General features: G+C 45.5%; 1 protein-coding gene across 6 annotated transcripts in view; it reads left to right on the top strand.

The window, feature by feature from the left end:
• The window catches only part of HSF2BP (heat shock transcription factor 2 binding protein), an 83635-nt gene that overhangs the window by 21939 nt on the left and 35559 nt on the right, over nucleotides 1-26137 (top strand). For 5 of the 6 annotated variants that reach the window (XM_067739610.1, XM_067739606.1, XM_067739605.1 and 2 more), the window contains 4 exons: nucleotides 1558-1707; nucleotides 3356-3488; nucleotides 13969-14086; nucleotides 25029-25132. In XM_067739610.1, coding sequence (XP_067595711.1) covers nucleotides 1558-1707; nucleotides 3356-3488; nucleotides 13969-14086; nucleotides 25029-25132 — 505 coding nt within the window. The remainder of the gene's footprint in view (nucleotides 1-1557; nucleotides 1708-3355; nucleotides 3489-13968; nucleotides 14087-25028; nucleotides 25133-26137) is intronic. The other variant, XM_067739609.1, reaches the window with a different exon arrangement.

Raw genomic sequence — 26137 nt, 5'->3', positions numbered from 1 at the left:
CTGTGATACAGTTTTTGCATATGTCACCTTGGCTTGAGTGGCTGAAGCGCAAATCTAGGAATCCAGGCAACTGTTGTGATGAAGCCAGATATTAGAAACCCAGAGCTAACAAATCATGTAAAGCAGGGTTAGCATGTGTCATAGGCTCAGTGACCACTTTTCTCCTAAAGTAAATGTGACTATATGGATGAAGGTGTATGAAGCTCTGATTACCAAATGCATTGTCCCCAGGTAGATATGAGTGCCACCCTAGGCCATCTCACATGCTTTAACTTTGTGGGCTATTGAGCTAATTATACTTCGGTATAAATGAAGTTAGGTTTTTGTATTTTTTTTTTTAAGGCCATAGGCACGGTTACAGGAGAGGGATAGCTCTTTCTTTTTTAAAAAATTAATTAGTTTATTTTTGGCTGCATTGGGTCTTCGTTGCTGCGTGCAGGCTTTCTCTAGTTGCGGTGAGCGGGGGCTACTCTTCGTTGCGGTGCGCGGGCTTCTCATTACGGTGGCTTCTCTTGTTGCGGAGCACGGGCTCTAGGCATGCGGGCTCAGTAGTTGTGGCACGAGGGCTTAGTAGTTGTGGCTGGCGGGCTCTAGAGCGCAGGCTCAGTAGTTGTGGTACACGGGCTTAGCTGCTGTGCGGCATGTGGGATCTCCCTGGACCAGGGCTTGAACCCAGGTCCCCTGCGTTGGCAGGCAGATTCTTAGCCACTGTGCCACCAGGGAAGTACCAGGTTTTTGTATTTTTGAGTTTATCTATTATTAAGTAAGGAAATGCTCTCATCTTTTAAGGGAACTACAGGTAACAAGGAATAGTGAAACTGGTGTTGACAGTTGGGATGGGCAGGAAGCCCCACATCACCCAAGACCCACCTGAAGGTGAACCTTTAGGAGTGCTTGTGTGGTCGGAGGTGACATCAGCGGGACAGTTCGCTTGTTAAGAGCCCTGGCTTCAGAAGCCCAGTGCTGGTGGGAGGCTGAGAGATCTTGCCTGGCCTCCGTCTTCTTGTTCCGCTGGTGCTTAGCTTGCTGGTTCAGGGCACGCCAGGGAGGCCCTTCCTTCTCACTCCTCTCCTGCCTCTGCTCCTGTCTTTCCTGCCTGGTCTTGGCTGTGTCACATGGCATTTTTATAGTGGAGTGAGCCACTTGGCGGCGGCAGGCACCTTTATTAGAAATACTGCTCTATGCGGGGACCGCTGTGTTAGCTTGTTACTTTCTTCGGGTGTCCTAGTTGGTGCTGTCCTGGGTACAGCCACGTGGGACCTGAGATGCCTCATCATCCGTCTTACTTAAAAGAAGATGAATTCAAGTCTTTGGCAGTGTTTATAAACTCTAATGCGGTAGTATGTTCTTTTCTGTGGCTGTTATTTTTGCCTCTGAAGTTTTTGAAAAACTTATGCATTATGCCTCTCTAAGGGCTAGTTTACATTTACCAACTGTTTACTATATTCTATGTGCATTTCTTTTCTTTAAAAATACCTTTGAAAGAGGAAACACAATAGAGGGATTTTGAGGTTGAACGCTGTGCATTTTTCTGATTTTGTTTTGTTTCGATTTCAGGAGAAACTGGCTCTTCGACAGCAGCTGAATGAAGCAAAGCAGCAGCTCCTGCAGCAGGCAGAGTACTGCACGGGAATGGGCGCAGCGGCCTGCACCATTTTGTGGGGCGTCTCCAGCAGTGAGGAGGTGGTCAGAGCCATCCTGGGAGGAGTAAGCACGCCCGCGGGCCGTCAGGGCATTGTTGAGTCGTGCTTGTGCAACTTAGAGGACGCAGTGCAGCTATTAAGGCGCCTACAGACTAGATCCATTTCTTCTGTTCATCAGATAGTTTTGGAATACCATCTGTGTAGGGCCCACTGTAACTGGTCTCTGGGGGATATGTAAGATGAATGAAATAAGATCCCTTCTCTCCCAGAATCCGTATGGTGTTCGTGGAGATAGTTCCACTTGAGTATTATTACTTGACATTATATGCATTTAACAAAGTTTAAAGTGCTTTTACGTGTGTTATTCCAGGGGTAATATAATATTTAATTGCCTGAATGTTATATGTTAATAGCATGTGAGTGCACACAGACATCAAGAAACTTCACAGAGGAAGAGAGATTTTAAATGAACCTTGATCAACTTGCACAGGCAGCAGTGGCAGGAAGTGAAGAGGGTCCCTCAGGAGGGGAGAAGTAGAGCAGTCAGAGACCTGGAGTGAGACATAGGGACAGTGTGTGGGTCACCTGACACAGGGTGGGGGGTCAGTGTGGTTGATGATTTGTCCAGTGGGTGCTAGGACGGGATTCCTTAAGGCTTTTTGATTGAAAATGTGATAGGACAGGAGGGGAATGTGGGCAGCTCAACCTGACAGTGGGTGAGGATGGAGGGAGGGTGGGGTTGTGGGTGTGGAGACTGGCCAGGAAGACTACGTGGAAGGTGGAAGGCCGCCCCCCAATAGAATACGGGATGGGAAGTGGAGAGCTGTGTGGGTGAGGCAGGACTTGTGACAGGGTTGTGTCCATGGCAGAGAGGACAGAAGGAGCCCGGGAGGACTGTTATCCGACTCTGGGAGAATCGAGTGGTCCTGAATGGCAAACCATCCGTCGAGGCGGATGGTTGGTGGGAGGCCAGTAATATGTTACTCATCATTTGCAGAAATAAAAACAGTGGAGGGACTAAATGTATCTTAAAGTTTACTGAGCTTTCTTAAGGTATAACTTACGTGTCGTAAAATTCACTTATTTGTAAGTGTACGATTTAGTGCTTTCTAGCTAATTTTTGGAGGTGTGTAATCACCCCCCCAATCCAGTCTTAGGATATTGATATCACCCCGTGCAGTTCCCTTGTGACATGTGTAAGTGCATTGCTTTTCAAACTATTCCTTAGAACCCTGCCCCCGCCAAGGAAGTGCTTTCAAGGTTCTGGGAGCCAAGTAATGAAGACTGAAACTGTCAGATGAGCCTGTTGCTGTCTTTTACATGTTGTGGTTTCAGTTAAGATTTTATTTGAAAAACAATTTCTGCCAAAGGTTTGAAAACCTCTGGTTTCATGCCTAGAATAGAGAACATATTTTTCTACTATATTTCTAGTATGTTTTTGGGTGAATTCAACCCAGTACTTCTATCATTGTATAAATTTGAACTGTTTCCCTCATGTATTTTACTATATCAGTCTTCAGGGTAATTTTTCTACATGCCCCAAACTTCTTTTTTTCTGATCTTTTCATTGGGAAGTTTTAATGAGGGAATAGATTTAAAAATATTGCTTCTGTAATTAAAACCAGAGTCTTTCCTCTGTGTCCTGCACTTTGAAAGTGTTTTCCTACTGGTATTTGTGAAAGGGTGTGACATTTCCATTTCTGAACTTTCAGGGTAAAGCTTTGAAGTTTTTCAACATCACTGGTCAAACAATGGAGAGTTTTGTGAAGTCACTGGATGGGGATGTCAAGGAGCTGGATTCTGATGAAAATCAGTTTGTTTTTGCTTTGGCTGGAATCGTAACAAGTGAGTAATTCTCTTCAAACGTAGTGACTTTCAGAAGTGAGTTCCAGAGCAGTGATCACAGTCGGGGTGTGTGTGCATAAACACCTCTCAGGAACATTTCAAATAGGCTCCTGCCCTGGAGAATCTGACTCGGTAAATTGGGGGTAGGGACCAGGTGTATGTTGTGGAACATCACTCCAGGTGATTCTGATAGGTATTGGTGAGTAGCAACGAGTAGTCTTAGGAGCACAGGGTGAGTTTGCACGTTCTGGTCAGTTCTCTACGTGGACAGAAGTCAAAACTGTAAGTTTAGCTACTTGTCGTTTGGAATCATCATCATTTACTAATGTCTAGCTAAAGTAAAAGCCTTAAGCAGAGCTTAAGTTAAACTCTTGCTGTTGTTTTGGTGTTGTAACTAAAGAATTCCAAAACCCTAAATTGTCTCTTTAGTAAAATTTTCCCAAAGATTATAGTTAGATAGAATTCTGTGGCAAAACTGCTGTAAAGGATAAAGCCAGATGGTTATATAATTAACACTAATATCTTCAAATAGTAGGAGGTGGTATATACTAGGGAGTATTAAGGCTTTTTGTTCTAAGTCAATGAAATAGTTAAATATAGAGCTATGACTTACTTTTTTACATTGCTTTTTCATCTCTGCTGTATGCTATGCTGTTCTCTGCTGTTAATGAGAGGGGAAATGTTACATTTCTTCATCTACTGAAATCCTCACGAAGTAGATCTCATGTAGATGATTTCTTCATAATCCCTTAGAAACTGGTGCTATTCTTCTGGGGCAGACGCTGAGACCTGGACGGTGTTCAGCCAGTCCTGATTTAGCCCGGCACTTTATCCGCTGGAGGACTGCAGAATGCACTTTCATCATAGTGCCTTCAGCTGGTGGAGGCTTGCACTGCTCCACCTTTCAATATTCCTTTAAGGTCTCTTTTTTAGCAGAAGGTATTTGCAGATTTGATGGTTAGATGTTCTGCTATTGGCAGGTGACCTCAAAGGTCTATGATGTATGTGACTTTTCATTCTGCTGAGTTGTGAGTTTGAGCTGCTTGAATTGCCAGCCTGTTGCCCAGCAGACAAGCTCAACCTGGCTTTGTTTTTCCCTGCCTGGTCGTGGGCGTGTCCACATTCCCCTTACGCGCTGGTGAATCGTACGGGATGATTACGTACTATGTTCGTGCTGCTCTGCAGAGGCGTTGGGGCCTTATGTGTGTCAGATACCAAGACTCTGTCCCACGGGGAGTAGGCAGTACAGCAGACACCTTGGTTAGCCGTCAGATAGATCCTCTGCCTTCTAAAACAACGATTCTTCTTTTAAGTTTACCTATGGTAAACTCACCCATCACAGTTTTTTTCTCACCTTTTTGCAGTCCTGTGAGTTTTGACAAGTGCATGCAGTCATGTCACCACCACAGTGAAGACCTGGAACAGTTCCACTACCTCCGCCTCATCTCCCCATCTGCCCTCCCCTTCCTTTTGTAGCCAACCCCTCTGCCCGCCAGCAGCCCAGGCAGCCGCTCGCCTGGCAATTTGCTACACCTCTTAGCTGAGTTTTCTGGCTGGCTTATCTGGCCTCCAGCGCCTGCCCCAGGTGAGCAAGTGCTTGCCTCACAGCTCTCCTTGCAGCACCTGCCTTTTCTTATTTTTCATATCAGTTGGTTGACCTTCAGCCTCAACTCTGATGTGTTCGAGATAAGTTGTGATTTTTTGAATTATCTAAACTGCCCCTTTTAAAGAATGGAGGTGTAGCTCTTTTCAGTTTACTGTATGCTAAGCAAAAACTGGATGTCAAGGATTTGTTTAAACATTGAAATTATGAAATTTCTTACTCATCCATAGTCACTGTTCTTAATAATAGATTAAAATAGTATAAAGTGTCTGGATTTTCAGGCCCAGCTAGTCCACTTCCCAGGATGTAAATTCTCTGGACTTTATTTTCCTTATCTGCGAAGTGGAACAGTAATACCTGCTCTGACTACCTTACACATTTTGTGAATGTTACTGAGCTACGGTGAAGTGGTAACACATTGTAAACCAAGGTCCTGTTTGACATGGGGGTGCGATTGTTTCCAACAACTCTTTTGTAAAAACTTTATTTACTTATTTATTTATGGCTGCATTGGGTCTTTGTTGTTGGGTCTTCATTGCTGCGTACAGGCTTTCTCTAGTTGCGGCGAGTGGGGTCCGCTCTTTGTTGTGGTGCGCGGGCTTCTCATTGTGGTGGCTTCTCTTGTTGCAGAGCTTGGGCTGTAGGCACACAGGCTTCAGTAGTTGTGGCACACAGGCTCAGTAGTTGTGGCTCACGGGCTCTAGGGTGCAGGCTCAGTAGTTGTGGCGCACGGGCTTAGTTGCTCCGCCGCATGTGGGATCTTCCCAGACCAGGGCTCGAACCCCTGTCCCCTGCGTTGGCAGGCGGATTCTTAGCCACTGTGCCACCAGGGAAGTCCCTCCAACAACTTTTATAAGTGGACAAATATAGAACTTAAAAGAAGATGGCAAATTATTATCACAGCCCTGTGAAGATTGACTTGCTTAGCTTGCAAGTGGAAAACTTATTTTTCGAACTACTTTTTGACTATTTGAAAGTCATAATTGCACTCGTTGCCTCTTAATTCTGGGTTTCTTCATTCAAACAATGTTAGATAATGATTACAGAATCAAAATTACCTTTTTTTTTTTTTTCTTTTTTGCCACACTGCGTGGCTTGCAGGATCTTAGTTCCCCGACCAGGATGGAACCCAGACCCTGGCAGTGAAAGCACCGAGTCCTAACCACGGGACCGCCAGGGAACTCCCCCAGGTTACTTCTTGATTGTTGATAATTTATGGCAGGACTGGATCCAGCTTATCTTTTGTGGACGTAACAGTCCCACAGAGTTGACAGCAGAGCGCCCTGGGTCGGCAAGCAGCACTGCTCCTGGCTCCTCCACCTCAGGGGAGCAGTGCGGAGGGTGGGCGGGATTGAGGCCCAGTGTCCAGTTCTGCTTCTACCACTGGCCAGCCCTGTGTTCTTGACTCTGACCCTCAGCTTCATCTTCTGAGAAAAGAGTCTTAGACCCCAGATGATGACTTAAGGTCTGCCCCAGCCCTGGACTTGTGCGGCTGCTTTGAGAAAAGGGGGCCGTGAGCCTTGCCTCCTGGATCAGGTGACAGGCTCTGAGCGGCAGTGGGTCTTTGGTGTGTGCCGTGTCATTGAGTTAATGTCCCTAGAGCAGAGCTTCTCGGCCTCGGCAGTAGAATTCTGTGTTATGGGGAGTGTTCTGTGCATTGTAGGAGTTCAGAAACATCCCTAGAATCTACCCGTTAGAGGCCAGAAGCAACCCCCAGTTGTGACAACTGAGAATGTCTCCAGATGTTGCCAGTTGTGTCCTGGTGGCAAAATCATCCTCCCTTGCTACTTGGAGACCACTGCCCTAGAGCACCGCCTTAACCCATCATGTACATAGACAGAAAGGTTTATGATACTCCTGGATGTTAGAGGTAATTGTTGAGAGAGATTTTGAGATTGCTGAAGGCTGTTTTGGCTTCTCTGTCCCCTGGGCATGCTTCTGGCATGTTTGATTTAGTCTAGTCGTATAACTGGTCTTGCCAATTCAGGAGAATTTGGTATCTGTCATCTACCATATCCAGTTAATCACAGAAATTCTCTTCATCGTCTGTCAGTGGTTTGTCTTGGATAATTTGGGTGACTGTGTAATCCTTCCTTAGATAATGCCCTTCCTTCAGTTGCCAGAGTATGGCCTAGATAATGAGCTGTTGTTTTGGCCAATTGGAGTGTTTCTTTGGAAGCTCATCTCCCTTCTTAGCAACCTCAGTGAGGAGATAAACACAGTCAGCCTTAGAGTTTTCCAGACTAATGGAATGTAAGAGGAGGTTATGTATGTGTTGGATCAGAAGGACCCCACAAAGAGCTCCACTGTATCCTTAAGATCTGGGATTAAGACTTGAAAGAAGCAGGATAGAACTTCAGTGAATCCCTGGGGACATGACTTTCAGGGTGAATTGTTGATTTTTCTAGGTGAAGGCAAGTAAATTGGCCAATTTTATAGAATGTGACACTAAAGAGACCTGAGCATTAATCTGTTCCTGTAGAGAAGCGGCTCCGGCAGGACGGAGAAGAGGAATTGTTCACGGATTTTGGACAAATCCACATCCTCAACCATTAGAGTTTTTTTTAAGCAGGTAGTATTAAGCGATTGTGGGGCTGGTACAAGGAATTACTAGTCCTTTTTCTATTAAGCTGGTCATTGGTGGCCTATGGCCTTCCGTGGCTTTAGCTCTAGAGAAGATGAGGTAAAGATGAGAAGAATCATCTGGAGTCTTTTGGCTTTTGCCCCAGTTGTTTAACTCTGTCCATAGAACCAGGATTCTGGGACTATAGTTAATTCTTTGGTTATTTCTTGAATCTTACATAGTATATGGGCAAATAATATTCAGATCGGCTCTAATTTGTGTATAGGAGAATTTTCTGGGACTTCTAAAAATTATCCTTCTGTAGTGCCTTTTCTTTATCTGTTCCATTTACAAAATAAACATCTGTCCATTAAACTTTGCAGGGGCTGTGTCCCAGAGAAGGGAGGAGTATCTTTCTGATAATGGTCTCAGAGTCACAGTTACAGGTTGGGAGAAGCAAAAGATGCTGGGAGTCTTTCTTTCCTGAGAGTGCAGTTGCATGTTAAGGGAAAGAGTGTGAACAAATGGAAAGAACAGGAATTATGCTTGTAGATGAGCCGTAGGAAAGTTGGGGGTTCTGCTTGGAGCTGTTTCCTTCATAGTAGGTCAACAGGTGATAGCGTTTGGCTGGCAGTGGCACTCTGTCACCATAGGCCTTGCCCTTGATTTTTTCTGTGACTGGGCCTCCTAACGGTCAGAGCATGCTCACTCCATGGTGGAAACTTATCCAGCCTGGCGAGGCAGGTTTGGCAGGTGAAAGCGCAAGGAGGTTATAAGAGGTATGGGAACATTTCCCGGGAGTCATGTTGACACTGCAGACTGACAGCAGCAAACAGGGAAGGACAGTAGACTCACCCCTCTCAGCTGGCCCTCAGGTTACAGGGTGTTTCTCTCTAGCCTGACTTCTCACCACAGAAGCCAGGTCACGTAAGTGGGAGAGAAACTGGCTTCTGGGAGCCACTTCCCAGCGGGACTGGGCATTCCCTCCAGCTCTAAGGGGGTTTCCATACATAGTGTACAGAGGCGGTTTCCAGACTGAGGTTACCCATGGCCTTTGGCCCACTCCCCCACCCTGACAGCCAAATCATTGACTTGATAAGAAAGTACCACAGCAAATGCAAAGAAACAAAAACCAAACAGTAAGTCAGTCACAGTATTCATAGAGGAAACTTTCTTATGTTTCTTTCAAAAAACGTGATGTAGTGTGAGTGCTTCAGAAGAGCAGTTTATAGAGAACAGGTCCAGGATGAGCAGTAGAGACTGAGTAATCCACTGAACATGACAGTCATATCCCCACTGTTATTATTACTATATTTACTTTTTTTTTTTTTTTTTTTTTTAATTTTGCGGTAAGCGGGCCTCTCACTGTTGTGGCCTCTCCCGTTGCAGAGCACAGGCTCCGGACGCGCAGGCTCAGCGGCCATGGCTCACGGGCCCAGCCGCTCCGCGCGGCCTGTGGGATCTTCCCGGACCGGGGCACGAACCCACGTCCCCTGCATCAGCAGGCGGACTCTCAACCACTGCGCCACCAGGGAAGCCCACTATATTTACTTTTTAACAGCTTTATTGAGATAAAAATATACCATACAATTTGCCAACTTAAAGTATGTAATTTGATGGCTTTAGTACATTCATGTAATTGTGCGTCCATCTCCACAGTCAATGTTTAAACATTTTCATCACCCGAAGAGGAGCTCTGCTCACCTCAGCCATCGTTCCCCAATCCTGCCATTCTTCTAGCTGTAGGCAGCCAATCTACTTTCTGTATCTATAGATTCGCCTGTGCTGGACATTTCATATACTGGGACCATATAACATGGGGTCCTTTGTGACTGGCTTCTTTCATTTAGCATAGTGTTTTCAAGGTGTCCATGTCATAGCATGTACCAGTACTTCATTCCTTTCTATGGCTGAATAATATTCCATTGTTTGGCTATACCACATTTATCCATTCATCAATCGATGGACATTTGGGTTGTTTCTACTTTTTGGTTATTATAAATAATGATGCTGTGAAAATTTGTGTAAAAGTTTGTGTGTAGATATATGTTTTCATTTCTCTTGGCTATACAGCTGGGAGTGGAATTGCTGGGTCGTATGATATGGCTTTTAGCATCTGGGGAACTGTCAGACCATTCTTTGACAGTGGCTGCACCGTTTTACATTCTCACCAGCAGTGCATGAGGCTTCTCCACATACTTGCCAACACTTTAAAGTTGTTTTTTGGTTATAGCCATCCCTAGTGGGTATGAAGTAGTACTTTGTCATGGTTTTGATTTGCATATCCCTGATGGCTAATGATATTGAGCATCTTTTCATGTATTCATTGGCCATTTGTGTATCTTCTTTGGAGAAATGTCTATTCAAGTCCTTTGCCCATTTCAAAATTAAGTCATTTGAGGGACTTCCCTGGTGGTGCAGTGGGTAAAACTCCCCGCTCCCAATGCAGGGGGCCTGGGTTCAATTCCTGGTCAGGGAACTAGATCCCACATGCATGCTGCAACTAAGAGTTCACATGCCATAACTAAGGAGCCCGCGTGCTGCAACTAAGGAGCTGGTGAGCCGCAACTAAGGAGCCTGCGAGCTGCAAATAAGACCCAGTGCAACCAAATAAAAAGAAAAAAAATTGTCTGATACAGCCACTATGGAGAACAGTATGGAGGTTCCTTAAAAAACTAAAAACAGAACTACCATACGACCCAGCAATCCCACTACTGGGCATATACCCTGAGAAAACCATAATTCAAAAAGAGTCATGTACCAAAGTGTTCATTGCAGCTCTATTTACAATAGCCAGGACATGGAAGCAACCTAAGTGTCCATTGACAGATGAATGGATAAAGAAGATGTGGCACATATATACAGTGAAATATTACTCAGCCATAAAAAGAAACGAAATTGAGTTATTTGTAGTGAGGTGGATGGACCTAGAGTCTGTCATACAGAGTGAAGTAAGTCAGAAAGAGAAAGACAAATACTGTATGCTAACACATATATATGGAATCTAAAAAAAAAAAAAAATGGTCATGAAGAACCTAGGGGCAAGACGGGAGTAAAGACACAGATCTACTAGAGCATGGACTTGGGGACACGGGGAGGGGGAAGAGTAAGCTGTGACAAAGTGAGAGAGTGGCATGGACATATATACACTACCAAATGTAAAATAGATAGCTAGTGGGAAGCAGCCGCATAGCACAGGGAGATCAGCTCAGTGCTCTGTGACCGCCTGGAGGGGTGGGCTAGGGAGGGTGCGAGGGAGGGAGACGCAAGAGGGAGGAGATATGGGGACATATGTATATGTATAACTGATTCACTTTGTTATACAGCAGAAACTAACACACCATTGTAAAGCAGTTATACTCCGATAAAGATGTTAAAAAAATTGTCATTTGTCTTTTTATTATTGAGTTATAAGAGTTCTTTGTATATTCTAGATACCAGTCCCTTATCAGGCATATGATTTGCAAAACTTTTCTCATTCTGTAGTTGTCTTTTCACTTTCTTGATAGTGTCTTTTGAAGCAAAAAAGTTTTAATTTTTGATGATATCCAGTGTGTTTTTTCTATAGTTGCTTGTGTTTTTGTTGTCATATCTAAGAAACCATTGTCTAATTCAAAGACATGAAGATTTACTCCTGTGTTTTCTTCTAAGAGGTTTATAATTTTAGCTCATACATTTAGGTCTTTGATCTATTTTGAGTTAATTTTTATGTATGGTGTGAGGTAGGGGTCCAGTTTTTATTTCTTTGCATGTGAATATTCAGTTGTCCCAGCACCATTTGTTAAAAAGATTACTTTTTTATCCTTTCTCCATTCAATTGTCCTGATCCCCTTCTTGAAACTCAGTTGATCATAAATTTGAGTGTTTATTTCTGGTCTCTCAGTTCTACCATTGATCTGTATGACTGTCATTATGCCAGTACCTTATTATTATTTCTATTGTCGAAAATAAGACAGAATTGTTACAACCTAAAGCAAAACTATCAGACATAATCTGCCTCAGCTCTTTATATTTTTTATCAGCATACATAATTCACACTAGTTTCATTCCTTAAATTATATAATTACTATGGTAACTTCTAGAAATATTTATAAACTTTAAAGAAAAATGAACCTAGGGAAAAAAAAGTACATTTTAACAGAAAATTAAACCAGCAATCCTTTGTAGTCCTATGGTTGACTCATAAGCATCCCAGACAGACTGACAAATACTGGAGCTATCTGAGCAGGAATTTATTCACGTTTATTTTACTTCATAGTTTGCTTGGAATGCAGCATTGGCATTTGCTATTATAATACTGGATACATGATAGGGGACTTCAGTTACCAGTACATTTGTTGTGTTCTGTTGGGTGTTGTTGCCTGCTCAGATACAGGGTACTTTTTTTCTTCAGTGATATATTAGTGATGTTCCTGTTATCTGTTGCTAGGTAACAAACTGCCCCCAACCTTTGTCTTTAAACAACGGTAGTCATTTATTTTGCTCCGGAACCTGCAATTTTCTCAGGGCTTGGCAGCGAGGATTTGCTGCTACTCTGCTGTCTGGGGCCTCAGCTGGGGTGCCTCAAATTGCTGAGGGATGGAACAGCTGAGGGCTAGTGGGACATCTTCCTATCCTAGTGTAGTCCCAGGCCTCTCCAACTGTGTGCTTTTTCTGTAGTCTGCATCACGGCAGCCTCAGGAGAGTCAGATTTCTTTCCTAGCGACCCAGGGCTCCTAGAGCAAGTGGCGAGAGACGGAGGTGGAAGCTGCCAGGCTCTTTCTATCTTGCCTTGAAAGTCATGCAGCAGCTGCGCTGCATTCTGCTGGTCACACTGGAGTCTTAGGGCAGGAACAACCCAAGGTCTGCAAACAAGAGCCGTGGTTTGCTGGGATGTCGTCTCTGGAAACTACTAAAGTATGTAGCTAGAATGTATGTTTCACTGGGGAGTTCCCGTATGTAGTCATAACATGAAGAATGTCTTCCCCAAAAAACTACCTTAAAATGACTTTGAGTTTATGATGCCAAATGCTTCATTCCCCCCAAGTATTTCTTTAGTAAAACTAGAGTGTTTCCTATGGTAGAAAATAGAGTCATCAGGTTCAAATTCATTGAACACAGAAGGTTACATTTGTATCAGTTAAGGGTCCTGTCTTAGTAAAGTTATAGCTGTCATGAAATTATATACCAAATAGCACCAATTCAAGGAAAGAGGCAAAAAGTGCTGGAAGGACAAGCAGAAATGGGAAAAAAAATCTGTTAGGTTTAGGAAACTTTAATATATCTCTTTTGATCCTCCTCAGCTCAGATAAACAAAAATAAATAGGAATGTCCAGGATCTGATTTCATAAAGTTGTTCTGGTAGCATAGATGAAATTTTATATTCTGCCATTAGGTTACCGTTAATCAAAGCAGAACAAATCAGTGATAAAATTAATCTTCCATTCTCGATAGTTATTAGCAAACTAAAAATAGAAGAACACTTCCTTAAACTTGTAGAGGATCTCTGCTGGAGATTCACTTAACTGTGAATTACTGGAAGCATTTCCACTGAAGTCAGGAGAACGAGGATGCTGCTGCCCTTCTTGTCTCCACCCTGGCCGGCTCATTTGGGTTAGAAATTTTAGTCACTTTGAATCATGCTTTATTGTTAGACCTAGCTAAAGAAAAATCTTACCGACACATACATAAATATTCTGGATCACTGACGTGTCCTCACGGGTATTTGGGAATGTGATGGAGCCAGTGTTATCTGCAGCGGTGTCCATGGGAGTCCGTGTAGTGACTTGGTCTGGTCCCCGTGCTGGTTCTGTGGGGCCTCAAGCATGAAGAAATGTGATACTTGCTGACCCACAGCAGGATGTACAATTTAGAAAAATTTCTTTTTGGAATCAGTTTTTGTATTCTCTCTTGACCTCATGATCTCAGTTTGGTATTCTGGTTTAGAGTCATTAGGATATCACTCCCAGGGTTGAAAGTGGATTTTAGTGTCCTTGGTCCCAGATAGATAATCAGCCCCTACCTTCTGTTTGGACCCTGACAGCCCATAGCTGTTTAATCCAGTATTCTGGAGCCTGGTGTCCACTTGCTGTGCTGTGCTCAGGCTGCAGACGTATTTAGACCCAGTGCTCTGTTCCACTACTGAGGCATTTGCTAATCACAGCGGACGTCACTCACCGTTTTAGTAACGGCTGTGGTTGTCAGTTACCCTGTCTGGGCTGTTAGCTCTGTGGATAACCATTCTGTGTGTTCATTAAGTCTGCTAGGAGAAGGACAGCAACACATCCTCTATCTTGGACAGACTTTTGACGCTTTGTTTCATCTTTATGTTGCAGATGTAGCTGCCGTAGCAAGTGGTCGTGAATTCCTGGTTAACTCAAGTCGGGTGCTCTTGGACACCATACTGCAGCTTCTGGGAGACTTGAAGCCGGGACAGTGCACCAAACTCAAAGTGTACGGTGGATGATATTTAAAAGTTCATGTTTATTTACATAGTAGTTAGCATTTGCTGATTGGGCCCCTTTTTCAAGCAAATGCACTTAATTTGACTATAGTTCTAAAAAATAGAAGAAACAAATTTCCCGGAGAATTAAGGGATACACTCTCTATTCAATACTATTTTAGGAAAATAATATAAACAAAAGGAATGTTCCCACCTTAGGGCAATCACTGAGTCCTAGATGCTATCATGGGTGAACTTCAGGGTGAACTTAGAATAGGTGATGGTTTTGACAGCACCCCACTTCCAGGAGCCAGAATCCGGACTTATTTTCCACTGGTGCTTAACAAATTACCACAAACTTATTGGCTGAAACAACACCTACTTCAAGGTCTGTAGGTCAGAGGTCTGAGTGGGCTGGGTTGGGCTACCTACAGGGTCTCAAGTGGCCCAAATCAAGGGTTGTCCAGGCAAGGCTCCTTTCCAGAGGCTCTGCACAAGAATCTCTTCCACGTACATCCAGGTTGCTGGAAGAATCCAGTTCCCTGCGTTGATAGGACTCTGGTCCCTGTTTCCTTGCTGGCTGTCAGGCGGGGCCACGTTTAGCTTCCAGGGCTGACTGAATCCCTTATCACGTAACCTCACCCCATCTTCAGGTCACAACAGCTTGCCGAACCTTTCTTAGACTTCAGAACCTCTTGGATTTCCTCCTCTTTTGCCCGCCAGAGAAAACTCACTGTTTTTTTTTTGTTTTTTTTTTTTGCGGTACACGGGCCTCTCACTGCCGTGTCCTCTCCCGTTGCGGAGCGCAGGCTCCGGGCACGCAGGCTCAGCGGCCATGGCTCACGGGCCCAGCCGCTCCGCGGCACGTGGGATCTTCCCGGACCGGGGCACGAACCCGTGTCCCCTGCATCGGCAGGCGGACTCTCAACCACTGCGCCACCAGGGAAGCCCAGCTCAGTTTTTGATGGGGTCACGGGTTTATATTTGGCATAACTGGATAAACTCCCTTTTGATTAACTCAGAGTCAGCTGATTAGTAACCTTAATTGTATCTGCAGAGTCTCCTGCCTTGACCAGGCAACTTAATGTGACCAGGGTGTTATATATCGGTCTCGGGGATTAGGGCAGGAAACGTTGACCCATTTTAGGATTCTGCTACCACACCATTTATTTCAAGTGTTTGCTTTTAGTTCTTGAGCACTTCATTAAATAGCTTCTCTAAGTCTTTGTAAGATACTTCTCACATCTGTGTCATCTTGGCCTTGGAATCTCTTGGTTGTCTTGTCCCACGTGAGTTGGGATTTTTCCTGTTTCTTTGTAGGCTGAGTAATTTTTGGGTTGTACTGTGGACATTTGAATATTATGTTTTGAGACCCTGGGTCTTGCTTAAATCTTATGGGAGGTGTTGATGTTTTGTTTCAGCAGCGGTCAGCCTGGTTGGGTTCAGGTCACAAGTTCTGACCAGCCTTCTCTGTTTGTGGCTTCCATGTCAGTTCCATTTTTTTTTTTTTTTTTTTGGCCATGTTGCACAGCTTTTGGGATCTCAGTTCCCTGACCGGGGATTGAACCCCGGCTGAATCCTAACCACTAGGCCATCAGGGAACTCCTTTCAGTTCCATTTTTAAGAAGCTTTTGCAGTGCTGTTGCTGTGAGGCTGATCCCTCACCATCATCTCCTGATGCTCTGCCCCTCATGTATGTCCCTGTTTGGGACCTGGATGATAGTTGATATTTTAGTTTTCAGAGTCTTAGATATGCTGTTTATGATCAGATCCACACATGCATAGCTTGGGGTGAGGCCAGGAGTCTGTAGACGACCTTGTGGGGTCACATTCCTGAGACTTTTTTTTTTTTTTTTTGCGGTACGCGGGCCTCTCACTGTTGTGGCCTCTCCCGTTGCGAGCACAGGCTCCAGACGCGCAGACTCAGCGGCCATGGCTCACGGGCCCAGCCGCTCCGCGGCATGTGGGATCTTCCTGGACCAGGGCACGAACCCATGTCCCCCGCATCAGCAGGCGGACTCTCAACCACTGCGCCACCAGGGAAGCCCAATGCTGAGGTTTTATATGCCCTGAGGTCACATGTTTCTGCAGCTAGGCCCAGTCCAGGGCAAGAAGCAGGAGTTCAGAGGATCACATTTCCTTTCCACAGAGTTTGAGTTACCCGAGGACTCCCATTGCCAGCACGGTCACTGCTGCGAGATCCCGCTGCTACTCCTCGAGCCTGAGCAGAGGGCTTCTCCTGGTGCTCTCTCTGTGTGGTTCGTGCCACCCTGGGTTTGGGGGCTGAGTGGTAAACTCTTGGTTTGGTGGTTCTTAAAATTCCGGTCTTCCTCCCAATCCACCTGCAGAGACGTTTACTTGCTTACTTGACAGTCTTCCATCTGACCCCCAAGCACAGCCGTGTGCAGGCTGTCAGCCTCAGACCCGTCTTGGGATCCCTGTGCAAAGCGGCCTGAGGCAGGTCTTGCCGCTCCGTTCTCTGTGGCCGCCTTCTGATACGCACACTGTATACCCACTTTCTCCATCGCTGCTAGCGTCCAGCCTGAGTCCTCCAGAGCTAGGACCCTTCCTGTACTGCAAGCAACCCTCCTGTTCCGTTTGGCCTCTCCACACCTTGACTATAGTTTGCCTTTTTCTTGGGGGTTTGGCTTTCCTCGCCACCTTCATGGTCAAAGGCTGCCCATTTTCAGCAGCTTGGGTGCCTCAGACCCAGAGATGGGAGTTTTTACAAATAATTATTTAGAGCAGTTGTAGCTTCACAACAAAACTGAGAGGAAGATGCAAAGATTTCCCATATACCCCTGTCCCCCCCCCCCCGCCCCCCATGTGTAGCCTTCCCTGTTATCACTGTCACTCACCAGAATGGGACATTTTCTACCGAGGGTGAACCTACTTTGGCACGTCAGTCACCCAAAGGCCATAGTTTACCTAAGAGTTTACTCTGGGTGTTGTCCATTCAGTGGATTTGGACAGATACATTATGACACACATTCATTATTACAACAGCATACAGAGGGCCCTGGGTTTATCATCACGTGGGTTTCCAGCCTCTGAGGTGGAGAGCCCGTCGTGGTCCTTAGACACATGCTCTCTTGCTCAGCTCCCTCCTCCCATCACTCCCCGAACCTCGCTGAGACTCCTGCTGCTTACTGCTTCTCTTTCCTCCATGGCCTCCCCTCCGTCCAGCTAACCTGGACCCTCACCACCATCTCCTGATGCTCTGACCTTGGACCGGCCATCCACCTTCTCCCTTCCTAGCTGTGGTGATGCTTGAGGAGAAGGTTTCAGATGCACAGAGTCATGCCGTTTCACCCTCACCTGGTCCTCAGTCCCCCTGGAACCCTCCTCTGCATCCTTATCGGTGCCACTTTCATCTCCACCGTGGCCGGGTCAGACTCAGACTCTCTCTGTGACTCCGGCCCCTGCGCTGCTCTTCAGCCCTCTGTGGGGCAGGGGCACTTATCCCAGCAGGTGGCTCTCCTTCCTGCTCCCCAGGGAGAGCCGAGGCCTGTGGGCCTGAGCTTTCTCGTCTCTCTGCCTCACTTGTGTATACCCTCTCACCCTCACTTTCTTCTCTCATGTGGCCTTTTGGGGTTTCCACCTCTGGCTTTGATTAGCTGTGCTTTTGATTAGTTGCTCTCTGGGATTTTGCTCAATTAGCTGTCATCTCTTGCTTAGGCATTTCCAAGTTCTCCCTTCCACTGGCTCCTTTTCAGCCGACTTTCTCCCAGCTGTGCTGTGATCACCTTCAGCGGCGCCCTAGGGTCCATATCAGAGCATTTCCAGCTCTGCTAGGATTTGGGTGGCTTTGGATTTTCCACGACATGACACATTTTCCCAGAATGAAGGGCTGGCTTATGTTGCCCTGTTCCTTTTGCTTCCCTTGAAGTCCCCATGGGCCCTTGGGGTTAGTGGCCCTTTATAACAGACTTGATTCTACCGAGGGGCCCCAGGGCCACCTCTTTGGTGACAAGTGGGGCATTGTTGTAACTTGGCCTCTGTGAGTTCTTTCAGGGTTATGTCTTCTCAGCCATTTAATTTCTCGATAGCTCCAGTTTATCTGCCTTTTTTTTGGAAGACCCTTTTTAAACTCTCCAAATCTAGACACTTCCAATATCTGGCCCTGAGGGCCTCTCAAGGTGCTTTCTGCTGCCAGCAGGAGGGCTGGGGTGCTGCTTGCTGTGGTGGTGTATCTTTTAAGCCTTGACTTCCGTATCTTCAAGGGGATGACCTTCTTGCTACACCAACCAGGTCTGTGTTCTCTGTTGATAATTTTTAACATTCACATCAGCCTCTCAGGTGTCTGCTCCATATGGCCACTTGATAGGACTGTGGGCAACCCCAGGCCGGCCCTAGACCAGGCTCCGTCTGCCAAGGCTAGGGAAGTCAGTGCTGCCTGGCAGGGGCTCTTGTCCACCTCTTCTCTGTGCATTTCTTCTTACTTAGCCAGCACTCGGGGTGTGAAGTGTCCGGAGATTCCCCATCCTCACCAGCATCGGTCCTTTTCCTTCCACCTCCAACCACGGGGCATCAGCCTGGCGCACAGAGCGTCTGGTACAGGCAGTTTCTGTGCGTGTCTGGGGTTGTACCCTGATCTTGGGATTCTGAGGGCCACCAGGTGTCGTGCTGGCCTTGAGCCTGGTATGATGGACCCTCAGAAACTCCTGGTTGTGGCTTGTTTCCCCACTGCTGTCGTGTGACACTGGTGTTGCCGTTCTCCTTGACGCTCAGTAAGAGCTGGACAAACACAATTTTTGTTTCTCATCGGAGATCTGGATTTCAGGAGTTAGGATTACTTCCAGCCTTTTAAGTTCTCCCTGGTTTCTTTTGCACTTAACTTTCTCATTAACTTTGTCTCATTGCCCATCCTTCATTAGGATTTTACCAGTCCTATTGACACAGGCCTGGGACAGGTAACCCACTTCTGCATACTTACTCCAGGGAAAGTTCTACCCATAAACCCCAGGACACGTGTGCAGAAATGTCATAGCAGCTGTGTTTGTTACAGCACGCACTAGGAACTGACCTAAACCTCTGTCAGCTGGAGAATAGAGAAATAAATTGTGATCAGTATGTTGGGACGCATCAGTGAAAATACGTTTGAGCTATGCAGATCAACACGGACAGACCTCTCGCGGTGGTGGGGAAGATTACTGCGGTATGCGCTGCTGATACAAGTGTGGAGGACAGGACCGTCAGGCTCTGCATATTTGCTGTAAAGGTACATGGAGATGCACACCTCTCTCCCGTAGCAGATGAGATAGTGGTTCCCACCTGCCTGAAGTCCGAGTTCAGACGGAGTTCATGAAGGGGATTTGACTATGGTGAGGAGGTTTCTTTCTTCACCAGGGAGGTGGGTGTCGTGTTGTCTTTTTGTGTGTCTTCTCTGTTAAGTAGTAGATAAAAATTAATCTAAGGTACTTGGTTAGGGTTGCGTATGGTACATACAGACCACAGATTTTTAAGCTCTGACTTGACTGGGGAGGGGGCCCGAGTCTAAAACAAGCATGTTCACTGTCAGTTACTGTATCCTCTTTAAAAATTGGTGGGGGGCTTCCCTGGTGGTGCAGTGGTTGAGAGTCCGCCTGCCGATGCAGGGGACACGGGTTCATGCCCCGGTCCGGGAAGATCCCACATGCCGCGGAGCGGCTGGGCCCGTGAGCCATGGCCGCTGAGCCTACGCGTCCGGAGCCTGTGCTCCGCGACGGGAGAGGCCACAGCGGTGAGAGGCCCGCGTACCGCAAAAAAAAAAAAATTGGTGGGCCTCTAACTGCGAGTTTCCGTCCGTCATTTGGTCTGAAGTGTCTGACTGTATTGCTCTGCCAATTGCTTCTTTCTCATGTAACATGTGCAGTCTTCTCTAAGAATTGCATTACTCTTTGTTCCTTAAAATTACTTGATGGTGCTAATTTGGCTAATTTAGATTTTAGTCAGTTTTGGATGACTGATTTGTGGGTTTTGTTTCAGGTCAGTAGACATCACAAGTCATGCCTTTTGGTTTATTTTTATGGTTGGCTTGTTTTGAAGTACTGGGTGTGTTTATTCTTTGTTGCTTCTAGGTTACAAGTTATAATTTCTTTTACAAGGAAGAACAAGGTAGCTCACTCGCATCACCTTTACTTTGAGCACCTCAGCCTTGGACGTCAGACTGTCTGGGGGGTGGCTTTCTGACGTCTCACCAGGAGAGCCCGCTCAGCCTCCAGGCACAGGCCTCATGTATCTAGGTGGAGAGAGGGCCTCGTCATTCAAGGAGAGTTACTTGCGTAGCATTTTAAGTTTACTACTACCTTTATTTTAGCATTGCTTTCAGTCCTTCTATTATCAATGTCAGATGCCTCTCAAATTCTCAAGACTGCAGAGATGGGGAGATTGCTCTTTTGCAGCCCATGAATCCATTTATAATGTATCTTCTGCTTAGGTTCATGGTGGGAAGCAGAATTTACCTACTTTTTTGTCATTGGAAGAAACAAATGACTCCTAGTACTACAGTAGTTTGGGAAATGACATTTCCTTTTAATACTGAAGTAACAGAATAGTGAATTGAATGGGCAGTCTCTTTTGACCTGACAGTTGGAACTTTGATACATTATTTACAGAGTGCTTTTTTTTTTTTTAAAGGGCATATGTTGAACTCATACTTTTTTTTTTTTTAATTAATTAATTAATTAATTTATGGCTGTGTTGGGTCTTCATTTCTGTGCGAGGGCTTTCTCCAGTTGTGGCAAGCGGGGGCCACTCTTCATCACGGTGCGCGGGCCTCTCACTATCACGGCCTCTCCTGTTGCGGAGCACAGGCTCTAGATTCGCAGGCTCAGTAGTTGTGGCTCACGGGCCTAGTTGCTCTGCAGCACGTGGGATCTTCCCGGACCAGGGCACGAACCCGTGTCCCCTGCATCGGCAGGCAGCTTCTCAACCACTGCGCCACCAGGGAAGCGCTACAGAGTGCTTTTGGTTGGAGTAGAAATGTTGGAATAGGAAGTATTTGCGTAAGAAACAGGAAGTGGTTCAGGGTTTGTTGTTTGCTAAGTCGTGGTGTGACCTTGGAGGATTCTCTGGTCTTCAGAAAGATGTAGCCTGGCAGTAACACGAGGTCAGGTGGCACCATGGCCGTGCCAATTAGTTTTGTTCCATTTTAGCTTCTTTTTTTTTTTTTTGAATATTTATTTATTTATTTATTTAGGCTGCGCCGGGTTTTAGTTGTGGCCCACGGAATCTTAGTTGCAGCATGTAGGATCTAGTTTCCCGACCACGGATCAAACCCGGGCCCCCTGCACTGGGAGCGCAGAGTCACCCATTGGACCACCAGGGAAGTCCCTCATTTTAGCTTCTTAATGTTGGCTGACTGTGACCAAATATGAAATTTTAGAGACATTTGTCAATCTGTGTTTTTGCCACCTCAAAGTTAAACAGCAGTCAATGAAGAATTTCAACTAGACATATTACCTGGAGTTTGCCCCATATTTCAGTCATCACCCAGATATTAACTTTGCCTCTTAAGATCTAGAGAAGATTGGCTTATTTTCTTTTCATTATCTAAAGCAGGGGTTGGCAGGCTTTCCTCTAAAGGGCCACATAGAATATTTTAGGCTCTGTGGACCATGCGATCTCTGTTGCAGTGACTCACTCCTGCTGTTGTAGCCTGAAAGCAGCATAGGAAATACATTGAATTTTGAGGAATTCCAACTATCTGTGTTGGTGATCTGAACTTTTCTCTTCTTGAGATCTTGGATTAGAGATCTCAGAAAATTCTAGTTAATGTGTTGAATTTTCCTCATGAATATGACATTTGAACATCCCTTAATAACTCATTAAATGGTTACTAGTGCATAGATTTTGGGTATCTGTAAGAATTGTCAGGAAAACTTGAAAGCATTTGTAATTTTGGCTCATTTTGTGGCCTGTGGCGAGGTTGAAAATCGTAATTGGAGACCTGGGCATTACTGTTCTCAAGGGCGCTAGTCTGGTGTTCTCTTCTTGGACGGCAGCATTGCCTTGACTTTGAAAATGCCCATGGAAATAGGAGGAGAGACAGACCGTCTCCACACGCTGCGCTGCTGAGGCTCTCAATCGCTGGGAGGTGGTTCACTTTCCATGTTGAACCCGAGCGCTTACCATGTCCCGGGTACTGTACCAGCCTATGTGTCTGTGAAGACACATCAGCCGTGGAGCTTGCTTTTGACAAACAAAGCTTAGTGGGGAAACCAGCTATTTTTTTTTTTTTTGTGGTACGCGGGCCTCTCACTGTTGCGGCCTCTCCCGTTGCGGAGCACAGGCTCCGGACGCGCAGGCTCAGCGGCCATGGCTCACGGGCCCAGCCGCTCCGCTGCATGTGGGATCCTCCCGGACCGGGGCACGAACCCGCGTCCCCTGCATCGGCAGGCGGACTCTCAACCGCTGAGCCACCAGGGAAGCCCGAAACCAGCTATTTTAACAGAAAACTGTAATAAACATTTTCCATGGCATGCATGTATGTGTGTACCATAATTTAATCAATCCCTTATTAATGGACTAAATCGCTATTATTGATTTTCCTTTTGCCTCAGGCTCTAATATGTCTTGGTATAGTACTATTACTGATTCCATCTTGATTTTAAATTTTGATATATTGCTTATTATGGAATTGTTGCAGTAGTTCTGATTTTTAAAAGTTGCTTTACAATATATTTTAAAAACCTTGGTTACTAAGCTTTGTTGGCACCCCTTAAATTTGCAACCAAAGCAAGTGCCTTGCTCTCCTCACCCTCGCCGGTCCTGCTGGTTAAATGTTCAGTTGTGCACACACAGGACACTGCAGGAGATGGGCTGTGGGCTCTGGGCTCTGGTACCTTTTCCTGAAGAGAACTGGTGTTTGTCCTGACAGGCAGTTAGCTCTTCCTGACTCCTAAACCCTGGCCCCCCCGAGGTGGTCAGTGCCAAATCTGTGCCTCGTTCCGTGGTTTCCTCTCACTCTCCACTGGGCTCGGTAGTGTCTGCCTCGTCCAGTGGCCGGGTCAGAGCCGGCCACAGCCTGGGCAGATTCTGCATGCTCGCTAGTGCTCCCCTTGTCTGGTAGCTGCCTTTCTGGGCTTCCTCCTCCCTAGCTTTGCTCCATTTCCTGCAATTTCTTTAGCTCTCTTTTTAAAAAGTTTATTTAATTTATTCTTTTTTGGCTGCATTGGGTCTTTGTTGCTGTGCACGGGCTTTCTCTAGTTGCGGCGAGCAGGGGCTACTCTTCGTTGTGGTGCGTGGGCTTCTCATTGCGGCGGCTTCTCTTGTTGGAGAGCATGGGCTGTAGGCACCTGGGCTTCAGGAGTTGTGGCTTGTGGGCTTAGGAGTTGTGGCTCGCAGGCTCTAGAGTTCAGGCTCAGTAGTTGTGGCACACAGGCTTAGTTGCTCTGCAGCATGTGAGATCTTCCCAGACCAGGGCTCGAACCCATGTCCCCTGCATTGGCAGGCGATTCTTAACCACTGTGCCACCAGGGAAGCCCTTCTTTAGCTCTCTTTTCTGTTTAGTATTTCTCCTTTCCCAGGTGTCAATTACCCTTGAGTTTTACAGTTTGATTATTAAAGTTTTCATTCTTGTAAGTTCTACTGGGTTCTTTTTTGAACTGCCTGGTTATTTATAATACTCAGTAGCTCCTTGATGATGTTTTAAATTTCTTTTTTGAATTATTTATACCTATTAAACATAGCTGTTTTCTATTTGGTAATTGATAATTGCAGTATCTGATAATTTTTTTTATGCTGACTCTGTCATTGGTTCTTTGTGCTGTTACTTTAAGGTCTTATTTTTCATGTGTTTTGTGATTTTTATTATGAACTTAAAATTGTTAGCACTGTATTTGTGAGAATTCTTTGAGGACCCAGTTGAGGGTCCTTTCCTCTAAGAGAATGTTTCCTGTGGCCGGGTGGCGGGAGCAGCTCCCATCCCAGGTCTACTTTCTTATTAAAATTATTGGCTTGTGGATTTTTAGGCAATACAGAAAGTATGCAATCATGCCAAGCTTGACAGTTCACTCTTTCCTGGCTTTCTGAAGGGGTCCGTGCTCTGAAGTCCTGTCTTGTGTTGGTCTGAGGCTTTTCTTTCTGTCCCTCTGCACAAAGGCACTAACACTGACATTCTGTGTCTCTGGAATCTGTCATCTTTAGGGCTCACCTTTCTGAATTTGAGCTCTCACTAAGTTCCCGATTAGAGATGTTTTCCCTTCATTTCTTACAAGGTCATTCATTTTTTTCAAGACTTTGCAAAATATTTGTGTAGCCTTTTCTATTACTGTACAGTATGAAGTTTTGGGGGTCTCTGTATTCAGCAGTATTATCAGAAACCAGTCCTATAGTTTTCCAGTTTTTAATAATATTCGACTCTGTATTACTAGTTGTGGTCAGTTCCCAAGACCACTTGTAAGACCCTATTTAACTCCAGGTCAGTAGGATCGTTGGTTGTTAGGGGTGGTTGGATTGTGGTGCTCTCCATCCCTTTGCCGTGGATTAAACAGGATGGTACGGCCTGACCTGGCCACCCAGGCATCATGGGTAACATTCACTGAATGAAAGGTAGGATTAAATTTTAAACAGTGAACTGAACTTTTAGAGTACAGTATACTTATGAATGGAGGGTTATCTGTCTATAAATGCAGGATTGGTACTAAAAGGGATTACTCAATGAATATGGTTTTGAGGTTCCCTGTGCCCACTTTGCATATGTGTCTCTTGATTATGTGAGCTTATAAGAGGTGGTGTTACGTGGCAGTATTGCTGAAGTGTCCCATTTTCAGGTAGCCTCACAGAGACAAATATTTTACATACTTCTGCTTACTGTACCTGTCATCCAGACTGTGTCAGAGTTGGACATCTGAAGTGTAAGGGCATGAGGGCACCCCTAAATATGTTAAGGTCCTGTGAACCAGGAGATGTATTTAGGGTGACGCAGTATGGAGGGGCAGCGTGTCAACACCATTTTCTTTTACATTTCAGATTAATGCTGATGTCCCTGTACAACGTGAGCATCAATTTGAAAGGCTTGAAGTACATTAGTGAGAGTCCAGGATTCATCCCTTTGTTGTGGTGGCTTCTGAGCGGTAAGGATGGGCTTTACCTGTGCGTCTCCTTATACACCTGTTGCCCTGTGGCAGGAGGAGGTCGTAAAGTATTAGAGATGAGGGTTGTTCATCCCAAGGTGTTCTCATGCCTTCCTAAAAAAAGATTTCAAATTATAGAAAACTCACTGGTATGCTGTTATTTCTAGTTCTGTTTCTGAAGTATCGCTTTCAATTTAGTTATGATTCTGTGACACAAAGAAAAATTATCTAATAAAACAGCTAATAAGTGGCTTTAACCTGTCCCTTTCACTGTGAACGATACAGCACTATGTATGCTGTCTGTGGCTCTGAACATCAGGTGTGGGGAAATCCCGTCGTTAAGCAACGTGGGGAAAAAAGAAATCTGAGAGATTGCAGCTCTGAAGTTCCATCTGTCTATCTCTCTATCCATCTGATGTGTTTTTTTGTTTTCTTTGGAATAAAAAGCTGTCTTTACTGTTTCTCCGGCTTTTCTCCCTAACCACCAATTTAACCTAAAATTTTGTCCCAATCTGTTCATCATACTTTTTTTTATATAAATTTATTTGTTTATTTTTGGATGCGTTGGGTCTTCATTGCTGCATGTAGGCTTTCTCTAGTTGTGGCGAGCAGGGGCTACTCTTCATTGCGATGCACGGACTTCTCATTGTGGTGGCTTCTCTTGTTGCAGAGCACGGGCTCTAGGTGCGCGGGCTCAGTAGTTGTGGCTTGCGGGCTTCAGTAGTTGTGGCACGCAGGCTCAGTAGTTGTGGCTCACGGGTTCTAGAGCGTAGGCTCAGTAGTTGTGGCTCATGGGCTTAGTTGCTCTGCGACATGTGGGATCTTCCTGGACCAGGGATCGAACCCGTGTGTCCTGCATTGGCAGGCGGATTCTTAACCACTGTGCCATCAGGGAAATCCTGTTTATCATACTTTTTAATAGCATGTCTTCAGTAGGAACATATTTCATTCAAGTGTGCAAAAAAATTACCTTTCCTTATTTTTTTGTAATTCAGATCAATCTCT

This window comes from Pseudorca crassidens, chromosome 5, assembly GCF_039906515.1.
Source record: "Pseudorca crassidens isolate mPseCra1 chromosome 5, mPseCra1.hap1, whole genome shotgun sequence".
Lineage (NCBI taxonomy): Eukaryota > Metazoa > Chordata > Mammalia > Artiodactyla > Delphinidae > Pseudorca > Pseudorca crassidens.
This window is presented reverse-complemented; position numbering and strand designations above follow the sequence as displayed.